Consider the following 12335-nt stretch of genomic DNA (forward strand, 5'->3'; position numbering starts at 1 on the left):
GGCGATGATGATGTGTGAAGGTGGATGCAGGGCGGGTGGTCAAAGGAGGGTGATTGTCGGCGTCTTTGTTTGCTTGTCGTTGGGCGTGGGTGTTCGAGTGCTAGTCAAAGCCTGCTTTGTATTACGCCCAATGTTTCATGCGCTGTGCCGACCGGCGGATCCGTATAATTCGAGCGAGCTGATGTCGTGTGGGATGGACAGTGGCTGATGAAGGCTTTCCTGTCACTTGAGAGCCAACCCGTTCACTCCGCCCGCTGACTGAGGGCAAGAGGCTCTTGGCGTCCGCTGAGAGGAAGGCACGAACGACGGGTCGAGACGCCTTGTGCAGCGCGTCATTGCCGCCGATCCCTGAACTCGCGTGTGCTCCTTCTAATCTACTCCAGGGTGCCTGCCTATTCACCTCATGTCTGTGTCCATATAACACAAAGCATACATCACCATGCCCGACGAATATGGCGACGAGAGTGATCTCTTTGAGATTGTTGATCGTACTACTGCTCCCAACTCCCGTGCTTCTCCACCTGCACCCGCATCCGACAATGCCCGCAAGGTGGTCCAGCCCACACCCCAAGCTCTACCTGCTCGCAAATCAGCCTCATCAATCCTTGTCTCTCCGCGCCAAAAGGGTAACCCCATCTTGAACAGCATCAAGTCTTTGCCTTGGGAGTACTCTGATATCCCTGCCGACTTCGTGCTCGGCCAGACAACATGCGCTCTCTTCCTATCTCTCAAATATCATCGCCTACATCCTGAGTACATCTATTCACGAATTCGCCAGTTAGGCCAAAAATACCTCCTTCGCCTTGTCCTTGTCATGGTAGACATTGAGAATCACCAAGACCCGCTGAAAGAGCTGTCTAAAACTTCTCTAATCAACAATGTCACACTAATCCTGACCTGGAGCGCCAACGAGGCTGGCCGCTATCTGGAATTGTTCAAATCTTGCGAGAATGCTGCTCCAACTGGTATCAAAGCACAGAAGGCTGCTACCTTTGCCGACAATCTGGTCGAGTTCATAACTGTTCCTCGCAGCATCAACAAGACTGACGCAGTCGGTCTTGTCTCAAACTTTGGTAGCGTTCGAACCTCTGTCAACGCACGGCCTGAAGACTTGTCCCACATTGCTGGCTGGGGTGACAAGAAGGTCAAGATGTGGTGTCAATCTGTCCGTGAGCCCTTCCGCGTGACCAAAGCCAAGCGTCGCATTGGTCGAGAAGATTCAAGACCTACGCAAGCAAATATCGAACAGGATAGCCGAGTGGCTGCCAGACTTGGTATCGGTGCTGCCCTTCCTACTGTGACTATCCCGGAGGGTGTGAGCACTCCAATGGGCACCTCCGATGCGGACAGGAGGCCGGATGTTAGACTGGCGGATGACTATGAGCCTGGCGCCGATGAGGAGGAGGCTATGGCGGAAGCTTTTGCCCCTCCTCCCAGAACGACTTTCGCACCAAAGGCAGCCCCGGTACCAGATGCTCCTGTCAACAAACCACAGACCGACGAAGCCCTTAGTGAGGGCATGATGGCGACACTAGCCAGATTGAGGCAGACCTGAACTCTCAACTCTCAGTCAACAGTATATATCGTTGGAGTCGCGGATAAAAAGTCGGCAGATCTATCATTCTCAACTGAAGTCGAAGAGCTCCACGAGCTTCTTTGCCTCGCGTGCCAACGTCAGGCATATGGGATTATCGTTTCGAGTGTACATTTCTTGTCTTCTCCGTTCCGGGTCAGGACAATCATCAGTTGGCTCCATCTTGTGCCAAAGAGCCTGCCTTTCTTCCAAGGTTGTCAAGACGGACTTGAAGCTAGCACGGCCTGCATCGGAAGTTCCGTAGACTTCGGCTCTCACCACTTTCTTCGCAAGTTTCCTCCATTCTGAGGGTATCAATTCGAGTACTAGAGGCTCCGTTGAGCCTAGTCTGCCCATAGGGTCGTGGACTGGCATAAGTGTGCCACCACCGCTAATCTCAAGGGTCTTCACTCGATTTGACTCCTCTGCAATCCTCGCATCTGAGTTGATGGTCTTGAGGATTCGATTGTAACGCTCAGCTAGAGAGAGCAACAGAGTACCAAGTAGCTGTACATTTTGTGTCGCAGTGAGGAACTGTGCTGGGCAGACTCGGCAGTCAATACATGATTTGGCAGTCGCGAGCATCTCCCGAAGACAATATAAGCTAGAGGGGAAGCTGAAAGTATTCATGGCGCGTAGATTGTCCAGTGATAGGTACATAGAGGACAGACAAGCGCATGACTGGTTCGAGTGCACATCTGACGCAGAACTTGTGAGGAAACCAGTTTCGTTAGCAATGTCTGGACGCAAGTCCAATCCAGGGAAGTCGATTTGACCAGCGAATGGATCAAGCCCTTCGATTGTAACGTCAAAAAGATTGGGCTCTGCAGAAGATGCCTGTCGCGGCGACTCTCTAGATGGTCCATCCATATTCTGCAATTTGCGTTTTCTTGGTCTTCCCATGGCTTTTTGCTTGGAGTACACACAAGTGATGTTGTCCTCGTCGCATCGCGAGCATTCAGGGTGCTCGGCTGGACATTTCAGCTTACGATCCCCTAAGTAATCAGTCTTGCACGTCTTTTTCAAAAGAGACGTCGAATCATACTGCACGCATCACAGGCCATTCTTTTACGCTCCGTCCCATTCATCTTAATAGTGCGTTGACTCCGGCTGTGAGTGAGATATTGACCCAACAGCGGAGAGAATGACGGCGGAGAGCAGATGGCGCGGAGGTCTTGTGGACCGTGCGTAATGGGAGGACCTAACTTTTTTTCTTAAACCCCGAACCGGAAAACACGACTTTAAGACAATTTTTTTGTCGCAATAAATCAACATGGCTCTTACAACTCAGAGCCGTAAACGTAAGGCTGCTACCCGCGAGGAGCCTACGATCGTTCCGCGCGAGGAGCTTGCAAATGGCGACCTCGAAGGCATTCTGTCTGAAGGCGACGAGTCCGATGACAGTGAAGAGGTGGAATTTGACGGAGAAGACGAGGATGAGGAGGACGATGAGGACGAAGAAGAGGAGCTAGACAGCGACGAGATCCCCTCCGAGGACGACGAGCAAGACATTCGCGACCAACTACGCAACCTCAAAACGACAGACTCTGGAGCCGGCGCCGATGAAGACGACGAAGACCTTAAGCCCAACTACATCGTCACCACAGATGCAAACGGCAATGAGCGATACGTATACCGCGAGATTGATCCCGTGTACGACTCGGACGACTCGGATGCTGGCGATGCTAAAAACACAATCGGAGACATTCCCCTCTCCTTCTACGACTCATACCCTCACATCGGTTACGATATCAACGGCAAGAAGATCATGCGCCCCGCAAAGGGCGCAGCTCTGGATGCTCTTCTGGACAGCATTGAGCTCCCCGAGGGCTGGACTGGTCTGACCGACCCCCAGACTGGCAAGCCTCTGGAACTTAGCAGAGATGAGTTGGAGGTTCTGAGAAAGTTGACGAGAAACGAAGCTCCTGGCGAGGGCTACGACCCTTACCCCGACATGGTTGAATGGTTCACAAGCAAGACTGAGATCATGCCTCTGAGTGCTGCTCCTGAGCCCAAGAGAAGATTTATTCCCAGTAAGCACGAAGCCAAGCGTGTCATGAAGATTGTCAGAGCCATTAGAGAAGGAAGAATCAAGCCATGGAAAGAGCCTAGCGAGGAGGAACAAAAGGACGACGACGTGCAAACCTACGATGTCTGGGCAGATGAGACTCCTAGAGCCGACCACGCCATGAACATGCCCGCTCCCAAATTGCCGCCCCCAGGATATGCCGAATCTTACCATCCCCCACCGGAGTATCTCCCCGACGCTCAGGAGAGAAAGGCGTGGGAGCAGGCCGATGAGGAAGACAGAGATAGAGAATACCTGCCCACCGATCACTCGGCTCTCCGCAGGGTCCCTGGTTACGAAAAGTTCATCAAGGAGAGATTCGAGCGCTGTCTGGATTTGTACCTGGCTCCTCGTGTTCGCAGAAGCAAGCTCAACATCGACCCTGAGTCTCTTCTTCCCAAGCTTCCTTCTCCCGACGATCTTAGGCCGTTCCCTACTGTGTGCGCCACTCTTTACAGGGGCCACGTAGGTCGTGTGCGCTGCGTTTCAGTCAGTCCTACTGGTACTCTGATCGCCAGTGGTGGTGACGATGGTACTGTCAGAGTCTGGGAACTGCTCTCTGGTCGCCAACTATACAGCGTCAAGCTTTCGTCAGAAGAAGCAGTCAATGCTGTCAAGTGGAGACCTACTCGCGACACTCTTATCATTGCTGCAGCTGCCGGCGAGACAGTCTACTTTATCACTCCCTTGTCTCTATGCTCGCCTGAAATCGAGCAGGCCAGCAAGGATGTCATCGACGCTGGTTTCGGATACGCTGCCAAACCCGCTACCACGAACGCCGGTGCTGAGAGGAAGATTCCATCATCTGTATGGTCAAGACCTGAGTCACAAAAGCTACAAGATCAGGGTGTCCTTCTCACTTGCACTATGCGTTCCATAGTCAAGGTCATCAACTGGCATCGTCGCGGTGACTACCTCAGCACAGTTTCGCCTGCCGCCACCTCGACTGCTGTAGCCATCCACACACTTACCAAGCACCTCACACAACACCCATTCCGCCGCCTAAAGGGTATCGCTCAGACTTGCTCATTCCACCCCACCAAGCCAATGTTCTTCGTCGCCACAAGACAATCCATCCGTCTTTACGACCTCCAACAGCAGAAGCTCGACAAGGAGTTGAAGCCAGGTGCTCGATGGATCAGTTCGATCGATGTGCATCCTGGTGGAGACAACTTGTTGGTTGGTTCCTATGACAGAAGACTGTTGTGGCACGATATGGATCTTGCCGCCACACCTTACAAGACGTTGAGATACCATCAGAAGGCCATTAGAAGTGTGCGCTACCACCCCAACTCTGGCCAGTACCCTCTGTTCGCAGATGCCAGCGATGATGGTAGCTTGCAAGTCTTCCACGGCAAGGTTGTAGGTGACAGCTTGGAGAATGCGCTGATCGTACCCCTGAAGGTACTGAAGGGTCACAAGGTCACGGGAGAACTCGGAGTTCTGGATGTGGAATGGCATCCTCGCGAGCCATGGCTTGTTAGTGCAGGTGCCGATGGAACGATCAGGCTATGGTGTTAGATGGAGCGGTTACTCACGTGTATCATTGGGTCATTGGGAGGAGTTTGGCGTAAAAAACTGCAGCTTAGATCAATCGCATCCTCAACATGCACGTTTCCTTGAATTTTAGCTGCAAAGTTAGCCGAAGCGTCCCAGTATTTCAACAATATACACACTTGCTATCCGATATGAAAAACTGAGACAAGTGTGGACAAGTGCGGTAGTGTATCGACAAGCAGGGTGTCCCTCACTGGAATGAAGAACAGCATGGCCCGTGCGCCGTTCTACATGATGTCCTAAGAGCTTTCCATCCCGTGTCTCGACAAGCTATTGCACCAAACAAATTACTATTCACCCACACTCCCTTACCTCTAGACTCCTGGAAAGTTACCTGCGCACCATCGCTCACGGTCATTTGTTTCCCGTTCCTACGCGCATCGATCCAGAAGGAATCCTGTAGCCAGGCGCAAACGCGCTTCGGCAATCTGCCACCACCATGTCGCTGAACCAGTATATGAACAGTCAGTAGCACTGTCACCTGACCATCTTAACAAGCGGCTAACATTTTGAGTAGAGAAAATCCTCATCATCACCGTCGATGGACGCACACTAATAGGCACCCTTGTGTCTTGCGATCAAGTCACCAACCTCGTCCTCAAGGAAACTGTCGAACGTGTCATCCGTCCTCAAGACGACCCGGAAGAGAGCTCAGAAACACCGCATGGACTCTACATGATTCGCGGCGACAACGTGGTGGTCTGCGGCTTGGTCGACGAAGCCATGGATTCCAGCATTGACTGGACAAAGGTCCGAGGAGAGGTCATTGGATCCACCAAACACGTGTGATGGATCCCAACCTGCCAACGATAGATGACGACCAACGAGAAAAAAGAAGGCCACGGGAAGGCACTGCTATGGCCACCTCAAGATCAGATCGATCCTCTTGGGTATATGGGACTGGTACTTCGAGGTTACAGTCGCCGTCACAGCGCAATCCAAAACGGAACCAGGCTGACCGGCCACTAAGGATGGAAGCGGCAGGAGATACCAAGGCAGCATCGCGTCCATTGCTGGTGCTTGAAAGATGACGAGCCAGCCGCGTATGTTACTCTCTGTATTCTACACACAGACAGGCGCCCTAACAGGAATTAAAAGTAAGCTCATTAGCACGGAGCTCTCTCCCACACGTCAGCCATATCACGTGGCCTCAATATACATGTCTGCCCCGCGGTCGAAGCATGAAGGCTCACTGGGTCCCTTCCAGAAGAAGTGAAGTGAACGCCTCAAAAGTAACAAAACAATGACCACACACACAAGGACCTGCCCCATGCAGCCATCGCAACCCAAACATATCCCACACCCCTCTTTGGTTGAAGATGTCATGTCGAACGGCAAATAGACCGAGGGACGTGGTTAGACCGAACGGGCTGCCTGATGATGAGGAGCATGAACCCCTCAATTGAAGCATGTGTATCCGTAGCATCCTGCCTGCATCTTGGAGGGTCTGTGATTTGAGAGCATCTCTGAACGTTATTAAAGCTTAACCAGGATTTGCAGAACGACGTTCCATTGCCAAGGTACATGAGCAGTGAAGTCCGGACTCACCCGTTAGGCTACGCCCATCTAAACCACGGCACACCTTCCGAATGCCGTTTACGGCGGTTCCACGAGTCATATAGATGAAAGGAGTTTGCTGGTTGACTTTTACTGTTTAGTGCCGCTGCCGTCAAGAGCCGGCGGAGCAGCAGCCGTGCGTGAGACCTACGCAGAGACGGGGAAGAGGCATTATTAATCATACTATGTACGGAGCATCGCTGAGCTTTTTGCCATGTTGAGTGACTTGACTCTGTCCGATCGACCAGTACGGGCCCAAATCTGATCCTACGCTTCGAAACTTACTTGACTTTGCGAGGGGAACCTGACTTCTTTAAACTCAGTGGGCTGCCGTAATCATTACAGCCGTCGACTGGCGCACGGGGTGTGTCACTTTGTTATCGCTAAGGCCTTCTGTCCTCAATATTAAGTACACTTGTATGCTCCGAGGGCCTGGTTTGCAAAAAAAAACGTACACAATTCATCTCGCCACGAGGAGTGTCTGAAGGAAACCCCATCTTTTTCAGGACAATGGCGTCTCACTACGGAAACGGAAGCACCGATGGCGTGGAGGCGTCAAGGCATCGATCAACCATCTCGAGGAGCAGCGAGACCCCGACACAGCAGGACGATGTGGAGATGAAAAAGGCCAGGAAACGGGAGCAAGACCGACTTTGCCAACGACGGAAGAGAGAAAAGGACCGCGAGAACCTGCGACGACTCGAAGCTCGATTGAACGGACTTCAGAACCCGGATGAACCAAAAGTCGTTCTTGACTTGATCTTACGCCATGAACAGGACCAGGAGAGACTGAACCGACAAGCTGAGCGACTTCGTCAGATCGAATCACTCATTCGAACATCTTTGAGTGATATTGGACCAGAGACATCATCATCGACACCCAACGACAGTGTTGTAGATGCCAAACCTGACGTTAAGAGTACTAGCATGCCGACAGGCGGTATCTCATCAGCAGATGCAAGTCTACCACTTTACACGACAGTGCAGGGCGCGCCAATGCCTACTGCTACCGCCACCTCGATGATCATGCCCGTCAGCAATCCTGCCATGCTAGCATCTCAGTACCCCATGACAATTCCCATCACCATGCCTCGAGCGCAGACGACGATGCAAGGTTCTGTCATGCCATCATCTCCGCGTGACAACGACAAGATCAGCACAATCACAGATGCCATGTCTGCCGTACCCAGCGTGGCCGCAGCTTACACGGACGAAGCATTCGATCAACACATCATCATCATGGTTCTAATCCATGGCTGGGATGCCGTCACTGCATATATGCAGCTCGACCCATTGTGGACACTGTTACGCCAGATTGATGTTAACGCCTGTTCACAATGGAGAAAGGTGGACCGCATGGTGGGCTTGCTGTCCTTCCGTCGCATGATGAGGGGTATGGCTATGGGCCCCCAGGCAATGGCTAACATAGAGCCCAAGTTCATGCGACCTCGACCTTCTCAACTGCATGTACCCCATATACCGAACGGCGATTACTTCCCTTGGTAGGATCAACCTAACGACACAAGAGCCTACAAACAGCTAACAGTGGTGTGTGCAGGCCCGGCGTACGTGAACGCTTCGTCTTTGAGGGTCCAAAGTACAACGACGACACCTGGCTCCATCTCTTCAACTCCAGCACCCGCTTCATGTGGAACTCCGACTTCTCCACCACGTTTGTCCAGAACGACAAACAGCTCTTCCAATTCTCGGACGAGTTGTACAAGCGCTTCTGCAATCTGAGCTGCTGGCGCATTGACGCCGCCTTCCTCGCCGTCTACCCAGAGTTCGCTGGCGACATACCCACCTACAACTCCGTGCCCAAGAAGATCGATGACAAGCCATACGAAGGAGAGTTCTTCTTTGGCTCGGAGATTCCGGACGGAGACACACACAGCGGTGCTGGTGCTGCTGGCGGAGGCCAGTGGATCTACGACCATGGTCGATGGTACATTGCCGGAGCCGTGAAATGAACGTCTTTCTAGAGCCCGACGTCAGCACAACCACGCCGTGGCTTACATCCATCGACCAAGGGATATGATCTCCTCTCTCGACTCCAAAAGTCATCGCACAGCGGATTACTTCACCAAACAGCACTGGAGAGTCCACAAACACGTGGAGGGTTACAGCGGCACGAACAGCCCCAACCCCACTAATTACACTCGCTTTTGGTTCAAACCACCACCGATCACCGCGTCCAAAAGCCCATCTGGACCCGGGCTTTGAATCATCGCATCATCCGAACACATGTGACAACAACGGAAAAAAAGCCACATCGACGTCTTCCCCCAAACTGTGTTCCGCAAGTCCAGACTCGTGTCACTTTTCGCTGACTAAAAACACTGGGAATACAACTTTTTACGGTTATGCTCCCCACCAGCGGCTTTTCGTTCTTTTTTCTCTTTGCTCTGTCCACTCTTGCAAGGCGTGCGCCCTTTTCCCATTCGCTCCAAGGCCCGGAAACAACATTATTATTATTGTTTACTAGGTTTTCCTAAAATTCGTGATGGTGACGATGGTGGAGCTTGCTTTTTTGTTGGCCCTTGTTTGCTTTGGGGGCCCATACAAAGTTTAGTTTGTGGTTCGTTACCATTGGGTGGCCGTCGGGGCGGCGGCCCTTCCTTCCCTTCGAAAAAGGGTCTTTTCTCTCTGACGCCCAAATGCGCCATGTTGAGAAGAGTAAGGACGATTGCAGGGAAACAAGACGAGAGGAGGACACAGGGAGATTGGAAGCATGTCAACAGAGAGATACGATTAAAAGGAAGGCAAGTACGAATAGATACACGCAATCTCATTTCCCGATCGATTTCACCAAGACCAAATGAAAGTGACCCTGTCTCTCGATCTCTCTTGCCAAGTCCAAGAAGATCAACCTTCAAAGAAAAAGCAAAATCGGCATTTTTCTCTCCAGTCTCAGGTCTCAGTCTGATACAAATTCCATAATTAGACCCAATCCTTTTTTTCTTGAAAGTGTTCGGTGCTCCCCGAGTGTTCGTTTTCTCTCGAGAATGGAAATCTTGACCCATAACCCACGTGTCTGACCTACGAGTCATGAGGTGCAAAAGTATGATAGAGTTCGCGCATTGATTTCTCTTGAAAGTTAATCTTCCCTGGTCTTATTGTTTACGCAACACTGGCAGTCTGCAACCTTCACGAATCAAGTATCTTGCATGCTTACGGAGGGTGGAAAGATGTGACATTCTCATTGACGGGTCTGGTCGGTCCGAGAATAGACTGTCCATGTGCTGTGGCTTTTTTTTTTCCAGGTCTAATGGGGATGCGGTGTGGAGGTGGATGCGCTGGTTAGAGAGGATGTAACATGATGATAGACTGATAAGAATAGAAGCGATTTGTTTCCATGTGTTCGGTCTACTTTGTCCTTGCTTTTATTCCCTCCTAAGGAAAGTGCAGCTTTTTACAACCCAACACCAGAGTCTTGTCGTTTTCTGATTACCAGTTCTTCTCCTCTGATGACTTTGACAATGTCTTTTTCGTTCAACATTCCTATTCTCTCGAGTATATGCCACATGTCTCTTCTATTGTTGTCGACATCTGTTCCTAGTGTGTCTGCTAATCTGCATCTACACTCTGCAATCAAAGTCTTTTCGCTCGGCTTTCCGTCGGCTGAGGGCAGTTGTCTGGCTTCCAAGTTCTTGACCTCCTGACTTAAAAGTGCGATAGCCTGTGGACAATGGCAGAGTAATGCATCCAGAAAACAGGGACCGTGTTGAAGTATAAGTTCTTGACAACACATCTCAACCTCAAAGCGTAGCATTCCGTGCAGCAGAGGTGATGTAGGGATGAGGAGACTCGGGCCATCAGAGCGGAGTTGGTGTATGCAAAGGTGAAGTGTCAAAAGAAGGATGGCGAGTGAAGTAGGAGGCAATAATCGTATGATCTGGGATTTGTTCTTGTGATCACCTGTTGTTATGACAAAGTAAGTTGGTGTATCTACTTGAGATGGTTTGTTCGAGAAACACTTACCAGCATCAAAAAGGCGATAGAGTAGGTGCATTCCTACTTGTTGTAGATTGACCCATTCAGGCCTCATCCAAGCTGCTTCTTTACCCTCGCGTCTTCGAATGTTGTGGGAGTTTCGCTCTATGCGGAACAACGTGTACGCCCGTATACAGATTTCGTCGAGCGTCTTGAATCCTATGCTTGTGCCTGGGTCATGGAGACCAGGATACCTTGATAGAACATTCGATGGAAATTGCAGGCGAATGATCTCGACTGCTAGACTGTGCTCGTATTGCCGTAAGAGTCCTTCAAGCCTGTGGCACACAATGCGGAGGTGATCGAGGCAACCAGGCGTATAGTCGATTCGAGCGAGGGAGTTGAGCATGAGCTCGGGAGGTAGAGAAAGTAGTAATGATGGGCCTTTCGCAATCGAAGTCATGGTGGAGAGGATAATAAGATGTGAGTGACTATAGCAGAGTCACAAAGAGTAAGTGTCCAAGAATGTACGGACTATAATGTTGTTATTTCCTTCCTGATTGTGGGTGGTTTCTGCAGTACCTTGATGGAAACATGATGGTGGGGAGAACGCCAATTCGGCGATACCTTGATGGTTGAATGGTGCAATTGGGAAGTGCGGTCCACGTGCGTGCTCGATCTTCTCTGAGGCCTGCAGTCAAAGATAATAGTCTATCGTACTTTCCCAAAAACTTCTATGTTGACTCGAAAAACTCAACTCGAAGAAAGGACTCTTGAATAGTTAGTAGATACTTTGAGGCACCTGTCCGCGCGGAACAAAACTTGCACAGAGAGCTTTAGCGAGAGTACCGAACTCCTTCGTCTCTTCCATAGCATTGCTGTGACCTTTGGTCCGTCATATGACCTTGACGGTCGTGTGAGAAGACAGGAGTTGTTCAGTAGGCCAGATTTTTGCGCCCGCTTTGGTATCTCAACAGCCATATGAGCTACATACAGCTAAGATTTGACCATCCAGACATGTGAGATATCGAAGGGCAATGTTCTGATACACTTCATGACATTGCTTTCGCTTTTGGGTGCTTCTTCTAAGTCGTCAGTCGACGGATAGCACTTGACCATGCAAGCTCGATTCGATGGGCTGATTGAATGACCTATATTCATACGCGACTGTGCCTGTTATCAGGGTTTGCAGCTATGCACCTCGTGTATGCCATCGCCCGCCAAAGTCTTTTCAGAACTTGTCAAGTCGTGGACACGAGCCGAGCGTCAGATGTACTGAAAGGCCGACAAAGTCCGATCGCGCAGGCCATAGGTTCCGGACCAAGACCGAAAGTTTCCAATGCGCAATGGGATACGCAGCGACAATGTGCCAGAAAGACGTGAGATCGGAGTTGATCCGAGGAGACGTGAGTCGATTTGGGTGATGACCCAAGCTCTGCGGGACGAGTCTTGTGGTGACATCAGATTGCCTGTGGCAGGGACAATAATTCGTCACCGGGCAGCGCAGAATAACACCACCTCATCCACCTCCCACGGCCTGAAGAACCTTTGGAGAAGAAGCCAGTCTCGATGATATCTATTTCGAATTTTCGATCGATGATGATGTGTTTTGGTTGCTTTTGAAATGACAGAGTGCACTTTCCGCCT

At 51.0% G+C, this 12335-nt stretch overlaps 7 protein-coding genes across 7 annotated transcripts; 4 read left to right on the forward strand and 3 right to left on the reverse strand.

Moving 5' to 3' along the window:
* Window positions 1–550: 550 nt before the first annotated feature.
* AUEXF2481DRAFT_49745 (uncharacterized protein) lies at window positions 551–1186 on the forward strand (the record flags this gene model as incomplete). Its single annotated transcript, XM_013484401.1, has 1 exon — window positions 551–1186. A coding segment is annotated over one exon (636 nt), but the record flags the coding sequence as incomplete, so codon positions are not given.
* Window positions 1187–1624: 438 nt separating this feature from the next.
* Window positions 1625–2443, reverse strand: AUEXF2481DRAFT_8639 (uncharacterized protein; the record flags this gene model as incomplete). The annotated part of the gene is made up of 1 exon (XM_013484368.1): window positions 1625–2443. One exon carries the CDS (start codon window positions 2441–2443, stop codon window positions 1625–1627), a length of 819 nt encoding a protein of 272 aa, XP_013339822.1.
* Window positions 2444–2846: 403 nt separating this feature from the next.
* On the forward strand, window positions 2847–5162 carry AUEXF2481DRAFT_69986 (uncharacterized protein; the record flags this gene model as incomplete). The annotated part of the gene is made up of 1 exon (XM_013484410.1): window positions 2847–5162. One exon carries the CDS (start codon window positions 2847–2849, stop codon window positions 5160–5162), a length of 2316 nt encoding a protein of 771 aa, XP_013339864.1.
* A 475-nt stretch (window positions 5163–5637) lies between these two features.
* AUEXF2481DRAFT_8641 (uncharacterized protein) lies at window positions 5638–5987 on the forward strand (the record flags this gene model as incomplete). Its single annotated transcript, XM_013484369.1, has 2 exons — window positions 5638–5662; window positions 5716–5987. The coding sequence occupies 2 exons, from the start codon at window positions 5638–5640 to the stop codon at window positions 5985–5987; spliced, it is 297 nt and encodes a 98-aa protein (XP_013339823.1).
* Window positions 5988–7265: 1278 nt separating this feature from the next.
* AUEXF2481DRAFT_8642 (uncharacterized protein) lies at window positions 7266–8725 on the forward strand (the record flags this gene model as incomplete). The annotated part of the gene is made up of 2 exons (XM_013484370.1): window positions 7266–8257; window positions 8314–8725. 2 exons carry the CDS (start codon window positions 7266–7268, stop codon window positions 8723–8725), a joined length of 1404 nt encoding a protein of 467 aa, XP_013339824.1.
* A 234-nt stretch (window positions 8726–8959) lies between these two features.
* On the reverse strand, window positions 8960–9986 carry AUEXF2481DRAFT_501971 (uncharacterized protein). The gene has a single exon (XM_013484435.1). The coding sequence runs from the start codon at window positions 9803–9805 to the stop codon at window positions 9227–9229; it is 579 nt and encodes a 192-aa protein (XP_013339889.1). The 5' UTR covers window positions 9806–9986; the 3' UTR covers window positions 8960–9226.
* Window positions 9987–11613, reverse strand: AUEXF2481DRAFT_502584 (uncharacterized protein). Its single transcript, XM_013484436.1, has 3 exons — window positions 11271–11613; window positions 10737–11222; window positions 9987–10673 (listed from the first exon to the last, which is right to left on the reverse strand). Exons 2-3 carry the CDS (start codon window positions 11149–11151, stop codon window positions 10168–10170), a joined length of 921 nt encoding a protein of 306 aa, XP_013339890.1. The 5' UTR covers window positions 11152–11222; window positions 11271–11613; the 3' UTR covers window positions 9987–10167.
* Between the last annotated feature and the right edge of the window lie 722 nt (window positions 11614–12335).

Source organism: Aureobasidium subglaciale (genome assembly GCF_000721755.1).
Source record: "Aureobasidium subglaciale EXF-2481 unplaced genomic scaffold scaffold_30, whole genome shotgun sequence".
NCBI classification, from domain to species: domain Eukaryota; kingdom Fungi; phylum Ascomycota; class Dothideomycetes; order Dothideales; family Saccotheciaceae; genus Aureobasidium; species Aureobasidium subglaciale.